This window comes from Somniosus microcephalus, chromosome 27, assembly GCF_052327205.1.
Source record: "Somniosus microcephalus isolate GS21.2 chromosome 27, FLI_Smic_1.0, whole genome shotgun sequence".
NCBI lineage: Eukaryota > Metazoa > Chordata > Chondrichthyes > Squaliformes > Somniosidae > Somniosus > Somniosus microcephalus.
The window spans coordinates 12614672-12642307 of record NC_141013.1 but is presented as its reverse complement, the minus strand read 5'-3'; the positions used below and the strand labels follow the sequence as shown (position 1 = coordinate 12642307).

Here is a 27636-nt window from a genome sequence, read left to right as displayed (position 1 = left end):
GGAACAGGGCCAGGAGCTCTTTGTCGAACGTGCTGTAGGCCTGCTCGTTCTTGCGCAGCTGTCGGCTGAAAAATGCCAGTGGCTGCCACGCGCCTTCGACCCACTGTTGCTGGACGGCGCCAACGGCGTAATCCGAGGCATCCGTGGTGAGGGCGGTCTTGCCGCCCGGGATGGGGTGGGCCAGTAGTGTGGCGTTGGCCAAGGCGCTTTTGGTCTGGTGGAAGGCTGTCGCCATCTCGCTGGACCAGGTGAGTTGATCTTTGCCCGTTTTGCCCCTGGTGGCTTCGTAGAGGGGGCGCATGAGTGAGGCGGCCTTGGGCACGAAACGGTGATAGAAATTGACCATCCCCAAAAATTCCTGCAGCGCCTTGACCGAGGTGGGCTGGGGAAAGTCCGCCACCGCCTGCACCTTGGAAGGTAGGGGAATGGCTCCCCTTGGCGAGATTTTGTGGCCGAGAAAGTCAATTTGGGCTGCTCTGAACTGGCATTTGGCCGGGTTGACGATTAGCCCGTGTTGGCTGAGGCGCTGGAAAAGAGAGCGCAAATGCGCGATGTGCTCAGCCTTGCTGGTACTAGCCACGAGGATATCGTCCAGATAGACGAACAGGAAGCTCAGGTCCCGTAGGACGGAGTCCATGAGCCGTTGGAAGGCCTGTGTGGCGTTCTTGAGCCCGAAGGGCATGCGCAGGAACTCGAACAGTCCGAAGGGGGTGATGACCGCCGTCTTCTGGACGTCTGCGTGGTGGACGGGGACCTGATGGTAGCCGCGAATTAGGTCGACCTTGGAAAAGACCGACTTTCCTGCTAGGTGTGCCGAGAAGTCTTGGATGTGCGGAATGGGGTATCTATCGGGCGTGGTGGCGTCGTTGAGCCATCTGTAGTCGCCGCAGGCGCGCCAGCCACCGCCCGGCTTGGGCACAATGTGGAGGGGGGACGACCAGGGGCTGTTCGAGCGGCGGATGATGCCCAGTTTCTCCATCGTGGCGAATTCTTCCTTGGCCACCGCCATCTTGGCTGGGTCCAGGCGTCTGGCTCGGGCGAACACTGGTGGTCCCGTAGTGGCGATGTGGTGCTCGACACCATGCTTGACTGCCGCGGCTGAGAAGGTCGGTTGTGTGAGCCTCGGGAAATCTGCGAGTAGGCGGGCGTAGTCGTCATGCGCCGGGGCGGAGCAGGACCCAACAAGGGCCGGGCTGCTGCTCTGCTGGCAGGCCAGTGAAGCGAAAGTTGCTGCATCGATCAGGCGCCTGTCGCGGACGTCGACCAGGAGTCCGTGGGCACAAAGAAAATCGGCGCCCTGCAAGGGATGTGCCACCGAGGCCGTCACGAAATCCCACGTAAATCGCTGGCCGTTGAAACAAACCTCGGCCCGTCACTTTCCGAAAGTAGCGATGGCTGCGCCATTTGTCGCCACGAGGGGTGGGCCGCTGCGGCCTGCCTGGATGTCGAGCTGGGAGGCAGGAATTATGCTGCATTGGGCTCCGGTGTCGCAAAGGAATCTGCGCCCTGAAAGGGAGTCGGTTATGTACAGCAGTTTACCTGCGGTGCCGATGGCCATCGTGGCGGCGGGGGTGCGGTCGAGCGGGCCTAGGCGGCGGCGCGGGGCTGATGCGTTGGGCCGGGTGGCCATCTTGGTTTGATCGAAAGAGCAGGGTGCTCTGCAGCGTTGGGCCTTGTGGCCGAAACGCGCGTGGTAGTAGCATAGTTCTGCGGCCTGGCGTGGCGGCGCGCGCTCGGTGGTGTTGGGGAGCCTCGCGGCTGCACAGCCGAGTTGGGCGACGGCGAAGACTTTGTCTGCGGCGGCTGCCAGTTGTACACAGTCCATGATCGGGGACCCCGCGAGGGCAGTCTGTACCTGCTGAGGGAGCAGGCTGAGGAAAAGGGCCCGAAACAAGAAGCACTGCGGTTCCGAGCCCAGGAGTGCAAGCATCCGGCTCATCAACTGGGTCGGGGTAGAGTCGCCGAGGCCTGGCAGTGAGAGAAGCCTGCGGGCCCTCTCCTCACTGGACAGGCCGTAAGCCTGCAGCAAGCAGCCCTTAATGGTTAAGTACTTGCCGGTCTGTGGTGGGTTCCCCAGCAGGTCGAGAATTTCGGCGGCGGTGGAACTTGCTAGTGCTGAGACTACGTGGAGGTACCTTTCTTCATCGTCTTGAACCCTGCGAAGGGTGAATTGGGCCTCCGTGTGCGCGAACCAAGCTGGTGCTTGGTGTTCCCAGAAGGTGGGGAGCTTCAAGGACACGGCGCCGGCCGACATCGGGCTGCTGCTGGTTGCCGTCGGGTCGTTGCTGGCCTCTGTAGGGCTGTGTGAGTCGGGGGCTTCGGCTGCCGACATTCGGGGTCACCAATGTGGGGGACTACGGTCTCCCGCGTAAAGAAATAGGCAACACAGCGAGCTAAAAGAAATAGGTCTTTACTACAACTCTCACAATACAGTACTGAATTCGTAAAGCCCGCGAACCTGTGATGACTCACGGATTGGTCACCTGCTGAAACCTGATTGGTTTTCCTTCTCTCAGCAGCAGGCAAGTCTGAACATGCCTTATTCCTCTCAGCCTGCAACTGTCTTGCGGGGGGAGGGGAATACAGCAGTTAAAAGGGGATTATACAGGTTTATCTACATACACACAGTGTTTCCCCAATGTGCCACATCCGAAACTTTTCCATATTGAGATATTACTCTCAACATTTTGCTAAAACCAATCGCAACTTATACATGACCATGAGCAGTTAGGTGTCTTTTTTTAAATTTGTTTTTATGCGATGTGGGCATCGCTGGCGAGGCCAGCATTTATTGCCCATCCCTAATTGCCTTTGAGAAGGTGGTAGTGAGCCGCCTTCTTGAACTGCTGCAGTCCGTGTGGTGAAGGTACTCCCACAGTGCTGTTAGGGAGCGAGTTTCAGGATTTTGACCCAGCGACGATGAAGGATCGGTGGTATATTTCTAAGTCAGGATGGTGTGTGACTTGGAGGGGAACTTGGAGGTGGTGGTGTTCCCATGCGCCTGCTGCCCTTGTCCTTCTAGGTGGAAGAGGTCACGGGTTTGGGAGGTGCTGCCAAAGAAGCCTTGGTGAGTTGCTGCAGTGCATCTTGTAGATGGTACACACTGCAGCAAGGGTACGCCAGTGGTGGAGGGAGTGAATGTTTAAGGTGGTGGATGGGGTGCCAATCAAGTGGTCTGCTTTGTCCTGGATAGTGTCACGCTTCTTGAATGTTGTTGGAGCAGCACTCATCCAGGCAAGTGGAGAGTATTCCATCACACTCCTTACTTTTGCCTTGTAGATGGTAGGAAGGCTTTGGGGAGTCCGGAGGTGAGACACTCGCCGCAGAATACCTAGCCTCTGACCTGCTCTTGTTGCCACAGTATTTATGTGGCTGGTCTAGTTAAGTTTCTGGTCAATGGTGACCCCATGGATGTTGGTGGTGGGGGATTCGGCGATGGTAATGCCATTGAATTGTGAGGGAATATACCATATTTCAAAAAGATACACCATAATATGAACAGAATACTGATATTATTAATACATGATATACTGGGTTTAAAAATCTAAAGCCTCGGAGACAGGCTATAAACAGAAAACAGGCTTCTGAGATAAAGATCAGTTGTTTAACAAAGTTGTAAAAACCAAACAAGCTTTGAAATGGGAATTAGTTAAATATACTAAAACAATTACCCCATTGAAATGGCAGTTTGGTGCTTCCGAAAGGTCTGGAGTTTGGGAATAACACAATGGGAAGACCCAGTTTAAGGTATTATAAGCTAACACATAAAACAGAAACACAAACATTAAAAGAGGCATGTGCCTTTGAAAAGATGACATCAAGTGAAAGAAACACCTGTTGGTCAAATAGTTTTTATGTTAAACTTGGAAGACAGGAAACATAAGATTAAATATGCAACCAATTGAGATAGCTAGAAATGCATGAACCACCCTAGTTGAAGTGTCTTTAATATATACATAGTAAATATGATACCAACAAGAACACTTTGAAGATATGACTTCAATAGATGCACCAAGCAATTACATTGTGTTTGTATTGAACTTGGAACACCACGGAGTCACAATGTCTGCTAAAAACCAGTAAAGCCAATATTAAGAATTGAATGAAAGCATTTTGTAAGAATGGCATCAAACAGAAACTATAGCTGTCATATTATTTTTATGATGGTTTTTGGAACACCTAAAGGTAGAAACATAATTATGCATGCAATAGTTGAATTGATAGTAAGATAGAAAGCATTCAAACAGAGAGAATGAATAAGACAATTAGCTGACATCAGCAGAGAACTTCAAAGAACAAACCACTGCAAAAAGGATTTAAAAATAAGAGCTTTTCAAACAGAAAGTCAGAACTCGCTGAACAGACCAAGCGTTTCTCAACTTCACAGGCATGCTCTAAGTTTTTAACTTTGAGTCTCGGGTAATCAAAGTAATTGATTTTGGTGGATAATCTGGATTTAGAAATAAGTAAGAAATGTAACAAAGTAAAGATTTGAGAATAAGGATCTCTGAGAAATAAGAACTGTAAAACATTTGTATTTTGAATTGTTAATGTTGCGACTGATTCAACAGCTGCTAACTGAATGTCGACTCTTAAATAAAACTATATTTTTAGAATTGTCTCAAAGAGTATTTCTGTATAAACTCGCGAACCCAATTTCTGTACACTCTTTTGTAAGGAGTTGCAGAATTCTGGGGGGTATTCCGGACCCTCATAATATCCGGAAGGTTACAGTCTAGTTAAACTTATTAAAAGTACTATCTGGAGGACAGTAACATCTTCAGTCGTTCCTTTCCTTTAGGGAGTGACAGCCTGCACCTTTAGACCCATTTAAGTGTCTTGTAGAATTCGGCTATCTCTAACTTAAGTTGAAGGTGAACGTCTGGTGAATACACCTGATCTGGGGTAGCCCAAAAGGGCTAGGACTTGTATTTATCCCTTCAGTATGTCAAGGGGCGGTGTTTAGACTCTCGCTTGTTGGAGATAGTTATTGTCTTGCACTTCTGCGGCGCAAATGTTCCCTGCCACTTATCAGCCCAAGCCTGAACGTCGTCCAGGTCTTGTTGCATGCGGGCATGGACTGTTTCATTATCTGAGGAGTTGTGAATGGCACTGAACACTGTGCAGTCATCAGCGAACATCCCCATTTCTGACCTTATGTTGGAAGGAAGGTCATTGATGAAGCAGCTGAAGATGGTGGGGACTAGGACACTGCCCTGAGGAACTCCTGCAGTGATGTCCTGGGGCTGTGATGATTGACCTTCAATCACCACCACCATCTTCCATTGTGCTAGGTATGACTCCAGCCAGTGGGGAGTTCCCCCGCCCCGCCGATTCCCATTGACTTCAGTTTTATTAGGGCTCCTTGATGCCACATTCGGTCAAATGCTGCCTTCGTGTCAAGGGCAGTCACTCTCACCACACCTCTGGAATTCAGCTCCTTTGTCCAAGTCTGCAACTATCAGGACATCCATATGGTTAAAAGTGTAGGTGGATACTCCAAGCCCTCTGTCAATACTGCACTGAGCTGAGCTACTAAAATGTACATGATGAGGATGCTCCCTCTGATTTTCCCTTCCACTTCCCCACACCAGGCTAACTGAAGTCTGGAATTCGCTCAGGCACAACAGATGGAAGCCCCCACTGCTTGTATTGTGGCCCCAGTGTTCTGCATACATCACAGCTCCTCCCTTCTACAGACAACCCAACAGCAGGATAAAACCACAAGAACTATTGATTACACCGCTGGCTAACTGTTCTTCCAGCAAGAGTAAGACTTGACGGTGCTGTCCAATGGGCGTGGAGGGGTGGGCTCCGCATGCTATTTAATTTCAGGATAGCTCTAAACTCGGGAGTACTGGGTCCTGTGTAGCGCTTGATTGTAGCTGCTCGGGAAGAACCGGTCTGCTGTGAGTATCTGGGGCTGTGACTCTTTATAAAGCAAAGCTGTAGCACTTAGAAACTGTTTGACTTCCGCACTTAAGTCCCGGTATTTTGTGGAGCAACTTTTAAACACAGTTGTGATTTTTTTTTTAAAGTTGCAATTTGTTTGAAAGTTATTAAGCAAGTTAATCAGCGTGCCCTAACTTCTATTAATGGAACGAGAGGTGGCTTTAACTAAATAACCCAGGTCTGGTTTTATTTTGCGGGACTGTACCGTTCTATCTCCAGCTCAACCCCACCCCACCAACACCTGTGGTGATTGATGGGCTCACCCGGGCTGCTGTTAAAGAACTCGAGTTCCCGAAGTATTGATCGATGGAGGTTTTCTTTCGGGTCAAACTTTTCAGTGGCTTAACTTTCTCTAACGCCTGCAAGCTTGCAAACAATTTTGGGTTTTTGTGTGTTTTTGTTTTGACTTTAATAATCCTTGTAGTTACATGGCGCCTTCTCGAAATCAGAAGGTCCCAACCAGACCTGGATTTGGAGTGCAGCGACTGTACTTTAGGCAAAGTTGCAATACCTCTTTAAAATAATATTTAGCCAGAGGGAAGTATTAGATGTGGAGATTTATGATCAAAAAGAGTGACACTCGCTGCAAATCCATATTTTCAAAAAAAAGAGATGGGTGGAATAAGTGACATTGAGTAAGACCACCTCACAACAGATGATTGCAGTGTGGCACCTTTTCTTCTGCCTCTTCCGTCAGCTCTGGTTCAGTGGATAGCACACTCACCTCTGAGTCAGAAGGTTGTGGGTTCAAGCCCCACTCCAGAGACTTGAGCACGAAAATCTGGCTGATACTCCCAGTGCAGTGCTGAGGGAGTGCTGCACTGTCGGAGGCACCTTTTTGGATGAGACATTAAACCGAGGTCCCGTCTGCGCTCTCGGGTGGACATAAAAGATCCCATGGCACTATTTGGAAGCCAATATTTATCCCTCAAGCAACATTACAAACAGATCATCTGGTCATTATCACATTGCTGTTTGTGGGAGCTTGCTGTGTGCAAATTAGCTGCTGCGTTTCCTACATTACAACAGTGACTACACTTCAAAAAAGTACTTAATTGGCTGTAAAGCGCTTTGGGGCATTCTGAAGTTGTGGCAAGCGCTATATAAATGCAAGTTATTTTTCCTTTGCGAACTATACTTTTGGTGAACAAGTCTGTACAAGTTGTTGCTGCCTAGTCTTGTATAGATTGTCTTTTTCTCTCTTTCTTTCCCTCCCTCCCCCTCATTAAGACTCCTGTTTCACTCTGTACTTCCCTCTGTGCAAATCAGTACATGATCTTAGACTTTTTTTTACTGGTTATTGCAACCCATTTGGTGGTAATCATATTACAAGTGGTAGTGAAAATGTGTTGCATTTAATGAAACAATGTACAAAATGCACTGGAACAGACAGCTGTGGCAGAAACATCTCTAACTACTTTTAAAAGGAAATAGAATAAATATTTAAACAAAGGCTAGGGCAGAGGAATGGGACTGAGTCAATAGCTTTTTCAGGGAGATGGCATGGGTGTAATGGGCTGCTTCTGTGGTATAAAATTCAATGAAGGCTTGCTGTGGAGATGGCTATAGTGGGTAGTGTGGAGGAAATACAAAGATATCGCCCCTCCACGGAGATTAGAAAAATCGATTCTTCAACGTTTTTTGGAAAGAATTCTTTTGCAGACAAGTTTTGGAGTGGTTGATGTCTTTTTTTAAAAACATACTGCTGTTGCCAAATTGATCACTGAAAGAAGGATTTGCACCTGATTACATCTCTCTGAAATATCGTGACGTACAGTTAATTACTTTGAAACAGAGTGACTGTTAACATGCAAAATACAGCAAGTTCATACAAATGAGTGTAGGCTGGCCCATCGTGCCTGTGCCGGCTCTTTGAAAGAGCTATCCAAATAGTCCCACTCCTCTTTCCCCATAGCCCTGCACTTTTTACCCTTCAAGTATTTACCCAATTCCTCTTTTGAAAGTTGCTGTTGAATCCTCTCTGGATATTCCTGTACAGATAACCTGGCCAGTCCTATATTTGCACATGATTTGTCTGTTGTCTAATAGTTTTGTCAATAAATAATTGGGTTGGTATGGAACCTACAAGGCAATGGCTGCAGTTAGTGTCTACATTGCACTTGTTGTATGTGATGATTTTGTTGTGCAATGAAAGGTCTTTGATTTGCAGCGGCATTTTTGGTTTTAATAACGGGAGGAAATAATTGCAGTTTAAAATAAATAAATAAATAAATAAAATTCTCCTATAATCAAGTTTATTTCTTTCCAGATTCAACCAGCCAGCCCCGCAGCACTGGGTCATAGTGACTTGTCCTAGACTTGCACAAGAGTTTATTAACTTTCCCTTGCTAAAGAGTGGCTCAGCTTGTAAGACTGGGATAGTTCAGTCCCTCTTCACTGTGTTGCGGAAGGGTAGATATTGCTGACTGAGTACATTTTGCTGATTTTTGACCTACAGCTTATTGCATTGCTTAACTTGCAAGAAGGCTTTTTTAATATCAAATTTAATGAAAAATTAGTTTTTTTTTTTTTGCAAATGTGTATTGATCTTTCTTGACTCAAACTTCTTAACAGATGTCTCCATTTGGCTAGTGTCTATTCCTTTTTTTTTATTGAATTCCTCATTAGCTAACACTCCATTTTCTGCCACCATTTGGGCACTGCTATTCTGGCTGGCACCGATGTTGCAGGGGAAGCTTCTTTGACAGTTCCGCAGTGACAGATTTCAAGTGGGCGTTCGAACATTCTCCCAGTTGGCAGAAAAAAACAAAGTATTTTTCTGGTATGCACCCCCTCAAAGTTACTTTTAGCTTAATAGGTTAGAGAGCAATAGTCCCTCCAGTGGCAACATCCAACAGCAACTAGCTGTAAAAGTGCAGATTTGCTGCACCTTTGGGCCTAAGTATAGAACTTGAGACCTTATGACACTGCTGCCAAGTGCGTAGTAGACTGATCTCAAATTTGGCAGCAATATTGAGTTCACCTGGAAGAGCTAGTCTCCTAGTGCTAATACTGTGTATCTCAGCAAATACAATAGTACAAAACCACCTCCACTGCATTCTCTCCACCTGCAGTTTACAATATTTATGGGTTCTGGAAATTAGGCTCAAGTTGGTCACTAATAAACCCAATCGGGAATTCCGGAGAAACGTCTTTACCCAGGGAGTGGTGAGAATGTGGAGCGCGCTACCGCGAAGAGTATTTGAGGCGACTATCATGGATGCATTTAAGGGGGGGAAAGCTAGATAAGCACGAGGGAGAAAAGAATAGAAGGATATGGTTAGATGGTGAGAGGCGGAAGGAGGCTCTTGTGGAGCATAGACCTGTTTGCCTGAATGGCCTGTTTCTGTGCTGTTAATTCTATGTAAATAAAAATCTATGAACAGTCTAATCATTTTGACTTACTGGACTATCATGGCTGGACTATCATGGTTAAGTATGCTGAAGCATTTCTGTTGAGTTCCATAGTACAGCTTACCCCCGCTGCACCAATAAAACCTTCGTTTAGCCTAATGCCATTTTAGTTTTAAATGTGTTTAGCTCCCTCTTGTCCATCTTCTGATTGAAGTTGTTTCCACGATATCAATGTCTGTATCGTTGCCTGCTGTGTATCTCGATTCCAATAGTTGATTAGTACTAATGCATTTAAACTTAATAATTAATACTGTAATTCAATTGGAATTTTCTTGCTTGACTGCTTCTACCTCTGGTGACCATTTGCTCATCTGCTTACTGAAGTATTTTAAATAAATCCCAATTTTGTTTTGTGCCAATAGTGCTCCATCTCGTGAAAGAAGTTGCATTCCTATAGTGCCTTATCACATCTCTCTGAATGCTCCAAAGTGCTGCATAATCGATTATTTCTCTTTTGAAGTGCAGTCAATATTATGTGGGTAAATAGAAACATAGAAGATAGGAGTAGGCCATTCGGCCCCTCGAGCCTGTTCCGCCATTTAATGCAATCATGGCTGATCATCCAGATTCAGTACCCTGTCCCTGCTTTCTCCCCATATCCCTTTAGCCTTAAGAAATATATCTAACTCTTGAATATATTTAATGAATTGGCCTCAACTACCCTGTGTGGCAGAGAATTCCACAGGTTCACCACTCTCTGGGTGAAGAAATATAGCAGCTAGTTTGCACATCCCATAAACATCAACTAATGAACCAGTTAATAATCTACTTTGGTGCGGAGGGAATAACTCCTTGTTCCTCAAATGGTGTCATGGGATCTTTTATGGCCATCTGAACCACCATAAAAGATAGACAAGGCTTCAGTTTAATGTCTCTTCCAAAGAATAGTGCCTCCAACAGTTAAGCACTCCCTTAGTGCTGCTCTGTAAGGGTTAACCTAGATTATGTGTTCAAGTCCTGGGGTGAGACTTCTGACTCGGATGAGAATGCTATCAACCTAGCCAAGCTGGCGCAATCCTGTGTAGACTACCCTTCCTGTAAAGGTTCTTCAAGGAAGAAGTTCATACTATGTCAATTCCCTTTTGTACCCTGTTTTTAGTAACAATTCATTGAAATTAGTTATCTTGCTCATTCTTTCTCTCGATGATGGAAGAAGCTGAGATAACATGCCCTCCTGCACTCTGCTTTAAGCTTGCTCACCTTTCCTCTGCTCTTGTTTGCTCCATTCCCACCTGTACTTCCACTACTGGCTGACCCCTCTTTCTGCTTCTTTTCCTCCCCATCCTGCCTCCTCTCCCTGCTTGAAAACCGATTGATGACCCTTAGTAATAGCAAAAAACAGAATTCCCTTACTGTTATCCCTGTCCAACTTGCTATCCACATATTTCTCTGCAGAGCCCCCCGTTACAAGGGCTTGCCTGGTTATATCTCACTTTTTCTTTACCTGTACCATTTCACCCATGGGTGCTATGCCTTTATTTGCTTTACCTGCTTCCTCATTTTGGGCATCAGTCTCTGGCAAGTCTTTACTTCCTCTACCTAACAATCCTGCACTATAATCTCACTGCTGCAGTATTGCCTTCTGAGGATGCAATAGTATTAATACAGTAACTTTTTTGCTTCTCAAGTTGGTGGCTGGGCATAGACTTACACAGGTGTGCACTTGCTGTTTGCAGGTTGTCATAATGGCAGGAGACGGGCAGAACAATTGCATCGAAAGTAAGGTAAGGATGAACACAAAACAAACTACAATGTCAAATGATGGAAGGGAAAGAATAGGCCATTGGATCAGCACTGGCTCTTAACAAGGGAGCTTGTTAATGCCACCTTAATAATGGCTTGCTGGGCAATGGGAGTCTTGTAACAGGCATCGGTGACATATACTTAGTAAACTGATAATCAAGAGCCAGTTCAAAATGACTACGTATAGCATTCTTGGATGTTGAAGTGCCAATGGCAATCTATTTACATATCCAAATATAACTTGTATCTCATGACTTTTACAGGAGAACTTCATAAAGAGGTTCAGCAGCCTGTTGGCAGTAAGTTCCACTTGTGACATCTTCTACAATGCTTATAACAACACCAAGGAAAAATACGCTATTGTCACATTGGTTTGCGAGGTTTCTGAGAGAGGAATAAAAAGAACTACAGCTCTAGTTCTGAACCGCGTGCAGCCAGTTCTTCAGAAACTTCAACCTCAAAGTAAGGAGATACTAGTTGTGGTGTTAACCTTGTGCTCAGTATGTGAATCTGCCTAAACTGTATTGTCTTGCTTTCTATCTCAAGTGTGTGCACCATCGTGGCAAAATGGCAAAAAAAATCCGTGTAGGGAGTTGTAGGTATGTGCTGCAAGTCATTAAAATGTTAACACACTGATGTCCTGTCAACAACTGTAATTGAATCAGTGCCATTTTTTGCTCTTGGTATTAAAAAAAAACTTACATTTATATCGTGTCTTTTACAACCTCCCAATATCCCAAAGTGCTTTATAACCAATGAAGTCTTGGTTAGACCACACTTTGGGTACTGCGTGCAGTTCTGGTCGCCATATTATAAAAAGGATATAGAGACACTGGAGAGGGTGCAGAGAAGATTTACAAGGATGATACCAGAAATGCGAGGGTATACATATCAGGAAAGGATGAACAGGCTGGGTCTCTTTTCTCTTGGAAAGAGAAGGCTGAGGGGTGACCTAATAGAGGTCTTTAAAATTATGACAGGTTTTGACAGAGTGGATACAGAGAGAGTGTTTCCACTTGTGGAGAAGAGCATAACTAGAGGCCATTAATATAAGATAGTCACCAAGAAATCCAATAGGGAATTCAGAAGAAACTTCTTTACCCAGAGAGTGGTGAGAATGTGGAACTCGCTACCACAGGGAGTGGTTGAAGCAAATAGTATTGATGCATTTAAGGGGAGGCTGGACAAGCATATGAGGGAGAAGGGAATAGAGGATTACGCTGATAGATTTAGATGAGGAAAGACGGGAGGAGGCTCGAGTGGAGCATAAACGCCGGCATGGACTGGTTGGGCCGAATGGCCTCTTTCTGTGCTGTTAATCCTATGTAAGTACTTTTTTTTGAAATGTAGTCACTGTTATCATATATTATGTGGGCATGGCTGGCATTTATTGCCCATCCCTAGTTTTTAAAAAAAAATTCATTCATGTGATCTGGGCGTCGCTGGCAAGGCCAGCATTTATTGCCCATCCCTAATTGCCCTTGAGAAGGTGGTGGTGAGCCACCTTCTAGAACTGCTACAGTCTGTATGGTGAAGCTACTCCCACAGTGCTGTTAGAGAGGGAGTGCCAGGATTTTGACCCAGTGACAATGAAGGATCAGCAATATACTTCCAAGTCAGGATGGGTTTGATTTAGAGGGGATCTTGGAGGTGGTGGTGTTCCCATGCGTCTGCTGCCTTTGTCCTTCTAGGTGGTGGAGGTTTGCGGGTTTGGGAGGTGCTGCTGAAGAACCTTGTATCCATGGTATGCCGGTGGTGGAGGGAGTGAATGTTTAAGGTGGTGGATGGGGAGCCAATCAAGCGGGCTGTTTTGTCCTGGATGGTGTCGAGCTTCGAGTATTGTTGGAGCTGCACTCATCCAGGCAAGTGGAGAGTGTTCTATCAAACATCAGTTGCTCTGAGACAATGGTGGTAGTCCTTTGAACTGCTGCAGTCCTTGTGATGGTGTTCCCACAATGGTGTTACATAGAGATTTCCAGGAATCTGACACAGCGGCAATGAAGTTGTTCCACTCATGTAATAACCAGGAATATTATGGCTTACAGTTGCAGTTGCCAATGATTATGCTTGTAAAGGACTTGACCATCTAGAGGAGAAGTTTCCTGTACTCCACGAGAACTCCACAAAAGTGAGTGTCTTGCCTTTCATTATGGTCACTGGTTGGAAAATAAAACTACTGCTGGGGAGTAAGAAAGGTTTCCACTGTTGTACGAGGGTTTTCCCAAAGCTGAAGGTCGCTCTTTTCTTTAGTGCTCCTTATTGGGGTCCCAGTGCACTTCAATATGCTGACATTGAGAAGGGCTTGACTTCATGCTCAATAGACAAACATACACTTGGGTCAAATGGGTGCATTTATAACCAATTCAGTCAGAAGGAAAATGCATCTTTTCTACACTTAAGAACATATTTGTTGCGAAAGGAAGATTGCAAAAATAGAGATATCAACAACATTGATTTTTTTTTTTTGGTGGGGGGGATGTTGCGGAAGATATTTGGCAATCTGTAATACAGGGGATCAAAAAAGAGGATTAGTGAGAAGGGGTCCACGATAGAATAATAAGCAAGAACAGACATACAGGAAACTGTTATCCGGAGGCTAAATGTCCGGCAAGCTCGAGCCACCGGCAAAAATCAGGAGCTGTTTTGTTAGTTTTTTTTCTTCTCGTGGCTTTTTTTCAACAGTCAGGCTCTGCAAAGTCTCTGTGAAGCTGTTGCTAAGCTACAGAGACGCTTCCAAGGTACGGCTGACTGTTAGAAGCTGTTGCTAAGCAACAGTGTTTGTTGCCAGATACGGAGCTGAAGTTCCGTATGTTTCAACATTAACGCTGGTTTGTCCGGCAGTTTTGAGGGAACGGCAACCGGTCGGTGCCGTCGGTGCCGGATAGCACACAGTTTCCTGTACCAGGAATACAGAATATGCTTTTCAGCTTCTGTAATGGGAAAAGACAGATTAATGTTTTGGGTGTAACCCTTTTTTTCTCGCTAGACACTGATGGATTTCTTCTGCATTTTCTGTTAGTGTAAATGCTGGAGATTGAAACTTTCTTTTTTCTAGAACTCTGGCTTCATTGAGCTTTTCCTTGCTCCAGTTTCCCTTGTGTTTTACGCAGCGATATTTGGATGCAGCTTGAGGGGCAGAGAGTAGAAGGGTTGTGTGACATAACTCTTTAGGGAATTTAGAAACTTGTATTTTAAGTAGGGTGAGTGCCAGGTTCATTGCAATAGTTCTTCATTCATCCAATCAAGGCATTAACTTGGATTTACACTGTGACAATATCTGTATTGATGTCTTTGCAGATTGCATCCGACGTGAAAGAAATGGCAGTTAAGAAAATGAAGAACCTAAGAGAGAAATTCACCAGTCCTATCCTTCATGTCTCTGACAAAGCAATAAATGTGGTGACCTGCAGACTTGAGAAAACTAAAGGCTTAGTTGATGAAAGTGTGACTTCTGTCCTAAGTAGTGGAATTGGAAAATTATTAACTAGTGGAGTCGATGGTGCTTTATTGAAATCTGAGCAGTTGGTTGACTCTTATCTGCCAAATGAAGATGGGAATGGTAAGAATCCTCTATATTCAGCTTTTTACAACAAAAAAAATTGCTCACCATTTCCTTATGTCTGATCTCAAGACTACATGGATAACTCGCCCTCAAACAGATTCAATAGTAACATTCAAAAGAGAATTGGATAAATACTTGACGGGGGGGAAAATAGATTACTGTGGGGAAGGAGCAGGGGAGTGGGATTAATTGGATAGCATTACCAAAGAGATGGCACAGGCGCGATGGGCCGAATGGTGGCCTCCTGTTCTGTGCTGCACTATTCGATGATTCTATGATTGTGTATAGCATTTCACATCAGCCCATTTGGGGGGGGGGAAATTTAGTCGCGCCCCCTTTGGGGTGCTAACTTTGCCGGGGCACTACTTTTAGCGTCCTGAAAAAATAGCGCCCCTGCGGCCGAAATTCATCGGTAGCGCCCCAAGAGGGAAGCGGGGTGCTACTGGAAGCGCCCCGCCTCCCTCTTGGGATGCTGTGGCATGTCGCGCCGCGGTACTGCAGGCCTTCCTCCCCTTCTTAAAGGGGAGGTGCCTTGCGCAGCGCGACCCGGGGCCCAGCTGGGCCACCAGGGATCAGAGTGCCGGGCTCACGGAGCACAGCCAGCACTCCGTGGGGGGGCTTCAGAGGCGGCGGGGGCAGGTGCTGGCAGGCGTCCGGCAACTTCCCTTTGATTAGCGTCGCCCTGGCCGCAGGTAGGCCCCCTGACCGCGTCGGACATGGCGTCCGGTGGTAAGTCAGATGGCGTAGCCGGGGCATGAGTGGCGCTGCACTAACGGTTATTGCCGCCACTGAATTTTGGGGGTGGCGGCGCCGTGCCCGGGTGCTAGTTGCTTTGCGCCCTCTTAGAGTGCCAACGGGAGGTGCAAAGCAACCGAATTTTTAGGCCCATGTCTCTTGTACCTTATCATAAAACACTGGGAGGAAAAACCAAATATCTCGACCTTCCACCAGAGGGTGCTGTCTTCCAGGAATCAAGTCCTATCCATACTGACTGATTCTTCATCTCTTAAACACAAATGTCACAATGGATCCTATAGCTACTGACTTTCATTACATTTGGGCAAAATGAGCATTAGGCATTTACCGCTTTCCCCTTACGGATTTTGTCCAGTAGCATTTAACGTACATTCTGCCCTAATGTGTGTAGTACATAAATTGAGCTTGTCCAGTCAAAGACCCCACTGGCGGTTGCATTGGGACAACCATGGCTCAAAAGTGCTGACCAACATTTTAACAGGTTTTTTTTTAAATCAGGAAAACGTACAAACACCAGAAATCTCTGTACTGTGCAGAAAGGTGTGTCACTTGCTGCAGTTCAGTTTTACTGTGTATGCTGCTGTGATGTGGCTCCTGCACTCAGAGACAGGATCAGAGTTCAAGCAGGGAGGTGGTGGCTCAAGAACTTAAATCACCATTGTTAAAATGCCGCCTTTAAGACATTGCTGAGACTGTCTGAGGTCGTAGGTTCAAGTCACATAGGATCAGCAGTAGGCATTTCAGCCCCTTGAGTCTGTTCTGCCATTCAATTAGATCATGGTCGATCTTTACCTTAACTCCATAGAGTCATAACCGCACAGAAGGAGGCCATTTGGTCCATCGAGTCCATGCCAGCTCTCTGGAGCAATCCAGTCAATCCCATTCCCCCGCTCTATCCCTGTCACCCTGCAGGTTTATTCCCCTCAAGTGTCTATCCAGTCTCCCCTTGAAAACATTGAGTGTCTCCACTTCCACCACTTCTGTCGGCAGCGAGTTCCAGGTCCTCACCACTCGCTGCGTTTTATATTTAAAAAAAAAAAAAAAAAAAAAAGTTTTTCCTCACATCTCCCCCCTGTATCTCTTGCCCAAAACCTTCAATCTGTGTCCCCTAGTCCTTGTATCATCAACTAGTGGGAACAGCCTTTCCCCGTCTAGCCTATCCAAACCCGTCATAATCTTGTACACCTCTATCAAATCACCCATCAACCTCCTTTGCTTTAACGAAAACAAATCCAGCTTCTCCAACCTACTTCTCCATCTACCCGCCTTGGTTCCGTAGCCCTGAATACCCTTGCCTAACCAAAATCTATCAAACTCCGTTTTGAAATGTTCAATTGACCCCCCAGCCTCAACAGCTTTTTGGAGGAGAGCTCCCAACTTCCACTAACCCTTTGTGAAGAAGTGCTTCCTGACATCACCCCTGACCGGCCTGGCTCTAATTTTAAGGTTATGCCCCCTTGTTCTGGACTCCCCCCACCAGAGGAAATAGTTTCTCTCGATCTACCCGATCAACTCCTTTAATCATCTTAAACACCTCAATTAGATCACCCCTTAATCTTCTAGACTCGAGGGAATACAAGCCTAGTCTGTGCAACCTCATAATTTAACCCTTTTGAACAAATGAGGATCTGCTGCATTGTTGGAGGTGTTGTCCTTTTGGATTTGACACTAAACCGAGGCCCTGTTTCTCTGTGCAGGGTGGACATGAGATCATGTTGTGGTAATCGAAGAAGAACAGGTGTTCTCCCAGTGTCCTGGCCAACATTCCTCCCTCAACCAACACCACCAAAATTAGAATATCCAGTCATTTGTTCATTTTGCTGTTTTGGGGATCTTGTTTTGTGCCAATTGGCTGCTGTGATTGCCTACACTTCAAAAGTAAGCCATGGAGGGAATTTTAACCTTAAAAAAAAAAAAAAAAAAAAAAAAAAAACCCGAGTGGGTCAGGGTCATGTGGGACGTTCGTGTTAAAAATCTGAATCCTGACCAGAACCTGCCTCCAACCCACCCACTTCCAGTTTTAACAGGGGGTGGGGGGGCCATTTAAATATTAAAATGCGGTTGGAAGCCTCTGCTTTAACCTCCATTTTGAATTTAACTCTTGCTGATCGGGTTTGGCAGGCCTCATGGAACCCGGCAGCTAAAGTAAGGTGAAGATGCTGGATCCAGGAGGGAAGTGCCTTTTACACTTGCCTCCTGGATCCAGCGCCCCTACATAAACACCCCGCACCACCCCCCCCCCCCCCCCCCCCCCCAAAACCCGTTCCTGGCCCCCATCTGTTGCTCCGGCCCCCGGTCATTGCCAACACCCACTCCCTCTGCCCCTGCTCCTCCTGACCCTGATCGTTGCTGTGATCCCTCCCTCCTCTCTGGGGCCTAGAGCCACAGGCCTACCCACCCATGGCCAGGCAGCCTTTCAATCTGGCTGACTGCGGGTGGGAAACAGGCTTTCCATGCAAATCGGGCCCTGCCGTTAAATTCGGCAGGGCCTGCGGGAAACCTGTTCTCCCGGGTTTCCTGACTGCTTCGGAGCCCCCGCCCCTGCTCCCAACCCAACTCCCCATTAAAATTCAGCCCCATGAGTTGTAAAGCATCCTGAGAATGTAGTAAGGAAGTGCTTCATAAATGGTCATTAGTTTGGCTTTATTTCAGAAAATAAAACCGAACCAGAGACGAGTTCTACTGCAATAGAAAATAATGTTCTGTCTTTCAACATCATTACACCGCTAGTGTACTGTAGAGGGATAGAAAATTTGTCCAAACGACAAGACACATTTATAAGGCATTTCTTTTGAATGTGATGGAAGAATAAGTGCCTTCTAAAAGTCGCTATAACCCTCAATATAGTTCTGTGTGTCAGTCACAATCCTCTTGAAACAGTTCCCTGTGGGCACCGTGAGTGAACCATTTAAATTTATGACCTGCAATGGAACCAACAAAACTGTACACTCTGTTCAGTACAATCCGGAATGGCTATCCATCCTACACTGCTGACAGTGAAAACAGCAGTAAAATACTGGCGTCGCTCTCTGCTAAAACCAAAACACAGAACACTAACTGCAGTGGGAGTAAGTGTAGGTCGTTGGCAAGCTCGCAAACCAATGAAGTTCAGGCTGGGACAACTTGTAGAAAGATCCTTGATATCCGAGACTGAAGAGGTGGGATTTAATGCTGCCTCGTACGTCCTCGTGCCGATGACGTCCTCCTTAAGGTCTTGTGACGGTAGCTGAGTGGAAGAAAAATGTTGACCGTGCTCTTGTTTTAAAGTGAGAAACCTGGCTGAAGAGGCAAAGCAAGTGGTGCAAGGAACCTCAATTGAAGAAGTAGTAAAGTAGAAATAAAAACAGAAAATGCTGGAAATACTCAGCAGGCCAGGCAGCATCTGTGGAGAGAGAAACAGAGTTAACGTTTCAGGTCGATGACCCTTCGTCCATATCTGGTCACTTGTCCAATGCAACTCTCCATTTCAGCAGCATCAAAGTTCCTCTCTGAGCAACACCTGGTTGAGCTGTCCTGAAGCTCCACTTCTATCTGATTGGAATCCAAATCAACTAAACTGCTCCAAAGCATACTTTTAAAAAGTAGACTTGTTATTTTAATAAATACTCTGGTTTTTGCCCAGATTGCATAGACATTCTGGCTGATTTAATGTTTTTTCAGATGAGAGGATATTCTGTGTTTGGCAAATAAGTAGAGCTATCTTTCCTTGTGTCTTCTTGATATGTTAACTTGGACACATTTCCAATTGTTGTACGGTATGCATGCAACACCACCTGAAGCTTCCAGGCTATTCATTTTCAGATGATTGAGAATTCAGATGTTCTGGTATGGAACTTGTAATTACATATAACCGTGTGCTTGAAGGAGCTATAATACATTTATAAAAATATGTCTAAGGTAATGGGATAAATGTTCGTTTCTCTTATAGCAAATTACTAATATGCCAAATTCCTTAATTAGTTCATCAGTCCTGGTTTTCCTCTTGTCAGTCAGTTAAATCCATTGTCCAATCATGTGCTTTTATCACAAAGGAGGAACTGTCACCACCTGCTGCAAAACACTAACATTGAACAATTTAAATCTTCTGACCAGAATATGTTACAAGACAGTAATGCATCTTGGTTGAGATCCTATTGATAATCTAAGAGCAAAGGTTCACCCTTTACCCCATCATTTCCTCCGCCAACCCTTCATTCAAGAAGCTCCTAGTCGGGTTGCTGGACCATTGGGAATGGCCAAGAGTATTTTTCGGCCCTAGTCCCACGAAACTCGGATAGCACGTGAGCACGCGGCGTTTCTGATGGCGGTGGAGGATACTGAATGAATGGGACTTATTTGAACAGGAACGCCTTTTTGACTTCTGGACTAAGCATATCTTACAATTGTTGGCAAAGGTTGGCAATGGACATCTCTCCGTATTCGCCATAACTACCAGCTTTTATATACACTAATCAGACTGTCTCAAAACCAGTGTTATAATAGCTTATAGATGCAGCAAGAAATGCTAAACCACCGATAGGTTGCTCGGTGCTCCTGAACATTTCACAACAGCACTAAGTAAGTATCAGATTTGAGTGACCTTGGTGGTAAAAGTTTAAATACAAGACAAGACCTATATTTTGTGAGCCCCTTGGCTTTGGGGAAGAGGGGAATTCAGACCAGGAACGCAACTATCCAAATTAAACTGTACATCGCTGAATTCCTTTCTTATTTCCCCCTGCCTCTTCCCAACTTGCACCGCAGACACTTTGTCTGTCTGGTCTTGGGAGCTGCAAAGTGGAAATTTAGAGGACTCGAAATGGGGGAAGGCTGCATCCTGGCCGTTGCCCACTATTTGTGTTCCCACAATATTAAAACGAAACCTGTAGCTTCATGCTTTTCAGAATATTCACTCACTTTCTTTTCCTTAGGATCTGTAAATGAGGATTTACCGAGTGAAGAAACTGTCAGCCCTTCCAAACCATCTCACGGGAGCTACAAGCGGATGTATTTTTTGGCCTCTAAACTGTACAGCCATGCCTACAAACATGTGATGTTCTTTCAGGATGCTAAAGAGCAAAAGCAAGAAATAGTTGCTTTGGTACCAGATATTTGCCTCACGGTAAGTGCACCCTGTGGTATTTTATTTGTTTATGGGATGTGGGCGTCGCTGGCAAGGTTGGCATTTATTGCCCATCCCTAATTGCCCTTGAGAAGGTGGTGGTGAGCCACCTTCTTGAACCGCTGCAGTCCATGTGGTGAAGATACTCCCACAGTGCTGTTAGGGAGGGAGTTCCAGGATTTTGACCCAGCGACTATGAAAGATCGGTGATATACTTCTACTCAGGATGGTGTGTGACTTGGAGGGGAATTTGGAGGTGGTGGTGTTCCCATGCGTCTGCTGCCCTTGTCCTTCTAGGTGGAAGAGGTCGCGGGTTTGGGAGGTGCTGCCGAAGAAGCCTTGGCGAGTTGCGGCAGTGCATCTTGTAGATGGTACACACTGCAGCCACGGTGCGCCGGTGGTGGAGGGTGTGAATGTAAAGGTGGTGGATGGGGTGCCAATCAAGTGGGCTGCTTTGTTTTGGATGGTGTTGAGCTTCTTGTGTTGGTGGAGCTGCACCCATCCAGGCAATATTCCATCACACTCCTGACTTGTGCCTTGCAGATGGTGGAAAGGCTTTGGGGAGTCAGGAGGTGAGACACTTGCTGCACAATACCCAGCCTCTGACCTGTTCTTGTTGCTACAGTATATATGTGGCTGGTCCAGTTAAGTTTCTGGTCAATGGTGACCCCCAGGATGTTGATGGTGGGGGATTCAGCGATGGTAATGTCGTTGAATGTCAAGGGGTGGTGGTTAGAAGCTCGCTTGTTGGAGATAGTCATTGCCTGGCACTTCTGTGGCATGAATGTTACCTGCCACTTGTCAGCCCAAGCTTGAATGTCGACCAGGCCTTGCTGCATGCGGGCATGGACTGCTTCATTATCGGAGGAGTTGTGAATGGTGCTGAACACTCTGCAGTCATCAGTGAACATCCCCATTTCTGACCTTATGATGGAGGGAAGGTCATTGATGAAGTAGCTGAAGATGATTGGGCCTAGGACATTGCCCTGAGGAACTCCTGCAGCGATGTCCTGGGGCTGTGATGATTGATCTCCAACCATCTTCCTTTGTGCTGGGTATGACTCTAGCCAGTGGAGAATTTTCCCCCCGATTCCCATTGACTTCGGTTTTGCTTGTTTTTGAAGTGTTGTCTGTTGATATTAAACAGATGATACTCGTGAACACTGAAATCCATAGAATGTCATGTATTCATGATAAAATCCCTAAACCTTGTGCACAAGTTTGCAGACAAATAAATTCCTTTTTTTCAATTTGGGGTATGCAACTCTTGATATGAGATGGGCAGTATCTTTGTCAGCTGAATTGCCTTCATGGAATATAGGCCCCAAATGACTATAGCTTGAAGTTGTGGACCTCAGGTGAGGTTTTGAAGACCATTGCGAAATATTGAATACTTTTGCAATTCATCTACTGCACGAAGCTCCATCGATTATTTAAATGCCTTTATCCAGTCAACGTTAAAGCGGCATGCTACCTATGACTCAATATCAGTAATACGTGCATCTTCGATCACTAACTGAACTTTGATCTCCACATGGATTTTGAAGATGGTAAAATTATTCATGGCTGTGGAATGAGCTTAACAAAAGTTGACCGCGTGACTCGGGGTTGAATTAGCTTGTTGTCTTTCAAGCTTCTATTTTGCACCTCTACCACCTTTTTCTGAGGATTTCAGAACTGGAACTGCTTGACTCTGCCTTTCCTTATTCAAGCCTGGAAAACTATAATTTGCTACTTTTTCTTTCACTCCTCAGCAATGCTGATGTCCTGTATCGTGGGCCTTGGCCATTCATTTCGGCTTCACAACATTCTGCCATAGTACCACAAACCATTCCTCTAGTGGCCCACACCCTCAGCACAAATATTGCTCTGTTTCCCTGCACTGAATGCTCCACATTGCAGTCAGTTAACTTGAGATCCATTTTCTAAAAGTTGGTGGAGTGGATAAGGGCTTCAGATGTTGCCTCAGAATTTTACCTTCGATCATTTAACCTCCTGAAGATGACTAAATACCTTTCTGGTACAAAATAAATCGATAAATTAAATGGTGGTGATCTCAACCAACACCAACTTGCATTTACATAGTGCCTTTAACGTAGTAAAATGCCCCTCGGTGCTTCACGGGAGCGTTATCAAACAAAATTTGACATCGAGCCACAAGGAGATATTAGGACCATTAGGTTTTAAGGAGTGTCTTAAAGGAGGAGAGAGAGGCGGAGAGGTTTAGGGTGGGAATTCCAGAGCTTGGGGCCTAGGTAGCTGAAGGCGCGGCCGCCAATAGTAGAGCGATTAAAACCTGTGTCCTAACTCGCACCGAGTCCTGTTCGCCCATCACCCCTGTGCTCGCTGACCTACATTGGTTCCCGGTTAAGCAGCGCCTCGATTTCAAAATTCTCATCCTTGTTTTCAAATCACTCCACAGCCTCGCCCCCCCCCCCCCCCCTCCCTATCTCTAATCTCCTCCAGCCCCACAACCCCCCGAGATATCTGCGCTCCTCTAATTCTGCCCTCTTGATCCCTGATTATAATCACTCAACTGCTGGTGGCCGTGCCTTCTGTTGCCTAGGCCCTAAGCTCTGGAATTCCCTGCCTAAACCTCTTTGCCTCTCTACCCCTCTTTCCTTTAAGACGCTCCTTTAAAACCTACCTCTTTGACCAAGCTTTTGGTCACCTGCCCTAATTTATCCTTATATGGATCGGTGTCTTTTTGTTTTCAAATACTCCTGTGTAGTGCCTTGGGACATTTTACTGCGTTAAAGGCGCTATATAAATACAAGTTGTTGTTGTAGTCATTCGAAGTTGTACTACATCACCATTGACCTTCAAAATGAAATGTCAATGAATCCATTGCATGTCATGGGGATCCATGAAATAATGGAATTGTACTAAATACCTGTTCTAATCCAGTTTTAAGTGCAGCCTTGTGGATCATCTGGGTTAACTACATCCTATCATATTAATAGCAGCTGTACACCTAAGTGGTATTTTTTGTTCATCTTTTTTCAGACGGGTTGCGGTCAATGATGGGGTATGAGAATACTCGAGGCCCTCTGGTTCACCTGTAGCGGAACCAGATTGCCTGTCATTGTAAAAATGTACAGTTGGTATAAAACTACTTTTGGGTCTCCCTATAGGGCCTTATTTTTATTGCAAATTCCTGCAATTTGAGGAAAAACATGAGGTTGCGGCATAAAGCTTCTGTGCTGTTGTGGGTTGGAATACTTGATTGGAACAAATAGCGTGACCGAAGTGTTTTTTCCTCTAACATCTGGGACATGGGGCTTGGCTATTTGTGCCCTGAGCTGTACACTAGTCCAAGTCAAATACTGTACAGGCCCACTAGATGAGATGATGTGTAAAAATATAAACTTTGAACCTCTGCCAGATATGTTGATTAAAAAGCCTCGTCTGGTATGTTGCTAGCTCAATGAAAGGCAATTTTCCTTTGACTCATTTTCTAGATTTAACTGTTGAATTTCTCTCAACCTTGTAACTGAAATTTCCCTTCATTTGAACTTATCTAATCTGTACTGGTGAACTTGCGTAAAAGGTAGGGCCGTTTTTTTTTTAACCCCGCCCGTTCGGCGGAAACCAGGTGGGCGGGCAATGAAAATGGCCAAAGCATCTTGCGCCTCCTCCACCTCCAATCCCGCTGCCTTCATGCGGTTGCAATTTTACCTGCTGTTTTGAGCAGGCAAGTGGGACACCTGGCAAAAGGCAGCGAGGTCCTTCTTTAAATATGCCGATCAGGCGCCCATGACATCATCGAGGCCTGACTGCAATTTTAACCCAAGGCCTGGACGAGGAAGCCGTGATGGCTTCCAGGCCAGCTTGGCAGCAAGCGGATCCGGGGCCAGAAAGTAAGTAATTTTATTATATATACCTCGTGGGTCAGGAGGATCAGGGGCCCCACAAGGAAACCCTGTACCTCCTCATACCCCTGACTGCACTGCCCTCCCGACCCCCTCCTGTGCACTTGGTTCCTTCAGGTCCCTGGCGGTGGCCTCCTGCCACCTGACGTCCTGCTCCCGCCCAGCAGCCAGCTGGCACTTCCTGCTGGGTTCAGGTGGGAGACTGATGGGGTCTGTGCTGAGGCTGCTCGGGAGTTAAAATCTGGGCTCGAGTATGAAATGTCTTCTGATGTATTGAAAAGTTTAACTTGTTCTTTCCTGAATGGACAAGATCTAATTTGTGACCAAAACTTTTTGAGCAAGGAAGAAAAGGCAGAGAAATTTGGGTTAAAATGTTGCATTGATTTTGTATAGGTATCTTTTGTATTTTTTCTTTTCTTTCTTTCCTCGTCCTCGTCCTTGTCCTCGTCACTCTCCTCCTCCTCACTCCCCAAAGGCAAGCAGTATGTGTTGAGTTAAGATTATCAAAACAAACCAGCAATCTGATCGAGATACCAAGATTGTGACAGTGGCGAGGGATGTGGGACTGGGTCACGCATTTGAATGTAGTACGTGCATCTTGCATGGTGTAGATTGCTTATTGAACAAAATGAGGGTTTCCTGTAAGCCCTTGTTGATTTTACTATTCCACAACAATGCTAACTGTAAACTTGTTTTGAAGGGAATGTTGCTGTCTGCAAGGACCCAGACATTAACCTTTTCAATTCTTCTTAGAGATGGAGATGTTTAGGGAGGAAATTCCAGAGTTTAGGGCCTAAATGGCTGAATACACTACCACCAATGGTGGGACAAAGGACGAGGGGATGCACAAGAGGCCAGAGTTGGAGGAATGCAGAGTTCTCGGAGGAGGTCAGAGATAGAGGGGCAAGGCCATGGAGGGATCTGAACACCAGGATGAGAATTTTAATATCGAGGTGTTGGTGAACCTGGAGCCAGTGTAGGTCAGCGAGCACAGGGGTGATGGGTGAACGGGACTTGGTGGGAAGCAGAGTTTTGGATCAGCTTCAGTTTATGAAGGGTGGAAGGCTGGCCAGGAGGACTTAACCAAAGCATCGATTAGGGTTTCAGCAGCGGATGGGCTGCGGCAGGGGCAGAGAATGGCAATGTTATGGAGGTGGAAGCAGGCGGTCTTTGCGATGGAAAAGTTATGGGGTTGGCAGGTAAGCTCCGGGTCAGATTGGGACGGCAAGCAACGTTCCCTCTAAGCTGAGCAATGCTCTGCAGGTGCCGCGCAGCTAGTGAGCCGGCTTTTAAATAGAAGAAAAACGTGCGAGCTCGGGATTTTGAATGGCCCGTTAAAGGGGCCGTACGGGCCAAAAAAAATGAAAGGGCGCATTGACGCCAAGGTTGCAAATGGTCTGATTCAGCCTGAGTTTGTGGTGGGGGCCAAAGACAATAGCTTCAGTCTTTCTAATGTTTAATTGGAGGAAAAGGATCTTACTTTTTGCTTAGTTTGCTTTTTAAAAAAAAATCAAGAGAATCCTTTCCGCTTTTTTCCCCCCCCCCCCCCGAGAACTTTGGTCAAGGAGAACCTGGATATTGCCAGCAGCAACTCTAATGTACAGAAAGGTTTTATCAGATGGGCATTTCGCTGGCATGCTAATAACACGGAAGGAGAGCAAAAGGAGGGTGGAATCCTGGAGGTAACTTTGACCATAGGCAGAGCTCAGCAGACTATAGAGGGCTGAATTTACAAATGCAAATCCCAGCACTGAGCCTTGCCCATCCATGCCTGGAAATTGCGGAATTGCTCCTCCCCGTGGTTCTGTCCATTTAAAATTAATGGATTGGAAATCGTGGGGAGTGTGCCTGTGATTTTTCTTCCCCAAATGTGGTCTGAGCAAGCTAGACTTCCTGACATGAGCATGATTTTTGCAAAATTGGCCCTTGGATCACAAAAGATGACTTCAAAACAGACCTTGCAAGCCACCAAATACAGCCTCCCAGAAAATCGTTTGTATTTTGAACACTTCATGGCTGCAACAACTTGTCGGTACAAAGAGGAATCTGTCTCGCTGACTGAAGTACGAGTGGAAACTCATCCTAAGTTGGCAAGCAGAAAGAAAGAAAAATATTTGGTGTAAATGCAGTGCAACCAGAGGCATACCCAAAGTGCAGTGTCTTATCCGATGTACTGACAGTACAGCTGGCTTAATTTCCTTTTGTCAGGGATCGAACATCCCTCTTGTGTATATGCAAACATTTGCATTTATTTACTATCACTTTAATTTTACAACTAGGGAACGAGCTGTAAGCCAACCCGAGACTAGGATCTGGAGTGACTGCATTGCATAAAAATGTGTTTACCTTTTTCATTTTTTTGACTTTTATAAATAGGCTTGATTTTTCTTTGCTAGGAGTTGTTCAAGTGCCTAATGTTCATTTGCCCCCCCCCCCCCCCCCATTCCTATTCTGAAGCCATGATGTTGCATTCATTGCACTTGAAGACAATTTCCTTCTTCCCTGCCCCCACAAGAATTGGTATATATTTGCATAATGTCATAGCAACAGGGAAAGATGTTTCAAGGCGGTTGTTACAGCGTTTGTAATCAAAGGAGCTTTGGGTACCCAGGAAAAATATTTTACCATGCAAGATTACACAAAACCAGAATTACTTGGTGTACCTTTCCCAGACAGATACCCTTTACTTTGAACGCAAGAGATTGCCTCCCAAAAGTAGTAAAATTAAAAATTATTTGGTGATATAAATGTGACATTCTGTCAATGGACTTCAAACTGCTGTCGTTCAAACAGTCCAATGAAACTACTTCCCGGGGACTGCAAAGTACTAGGAGGTGTTTTGGGATGGTAAAATGTTGTGCTCCATGGTACTGTATATTGATCAATGGTATATGGAGTATTTGACTTCGATATGCCAGTACCGCTTTTTAAGCTGAATCAAAACTTGTCTGTTTGCATTGATAGCCCAGTGAGGAAATGTACTGCTTAGTGTGGGATAAAGCCACAGGTTTCATTCCTGGTTCCAGGTGAGGTGGGTGGGAGAAAGGAAACTACAACCGCCCTCAATGGGCTGGACTTGGGCGGTGGGGAGATAATCTAGACGGGATTCCCATTCATGAGCCAGACCTTTGTTGGATGTTGTACGTGTATGAACATCAGATAAAGTCACAATGAGCTCCACTGAAATGTCTCCCAGAGTTACCTTGCCTGCAAACACTTGACTCGCATATCGCTTG

At 45.7% G+C, this 27636-nt stretch overlaps 1 protein-coding gene across 3 annotated transcripts in view; it reads left to right on the top strand.

Moving 5' to 3' along the window:
• The first annotated feature begins 5840 nt into the window (after positions 1 to 5840).
• LOC147099976 (perilipin-2-like) overlaps positions 5841 to 27636 on the top strand; it is a 48213-nt gene continuing 26417 nt past the window's right edge. Inside the window, exons 1-8 of one of the 3 annotated variants that reach the window (XM_085968528.1) lie at positions 7039 to 8734; positions 11043 to 11090; positions 11373 to 11571; positions 13155 to 13237; positions 14407 to 14668; positions 20338 to 20528; positions 21252 to 21253; positions 25953 to 26082. In XM_085968528.1, coding sequence (XP_085824654.1) covers positions 11052 to 11090; positions 11373 to 11571; positions 13155 to 13237; positions 14407 to 14668; positions 20338 to 20528; positions 21252 to 21253; positions 25953 to 26082 — 906 coding nt within the window. In that variant the 5' untranslated portion in view covers positions 7039 to 8734; positions 11043 to 11051. Of the gene's footprint in view, positions 5910 to 7038; positions 8735 to 11042; positions 11091 to 11372; positions 11572 to 13154; positions 13238 to 14406; positions 14669 to 20337; positions 20529 to 21251; positions 21254 to 25952; positions 26083 to 27636 lie in introns of those variants that run through there. The other 2 variants (XM_085968527.1, XM_085968526.1) reach the window with 2 other exon arrangements.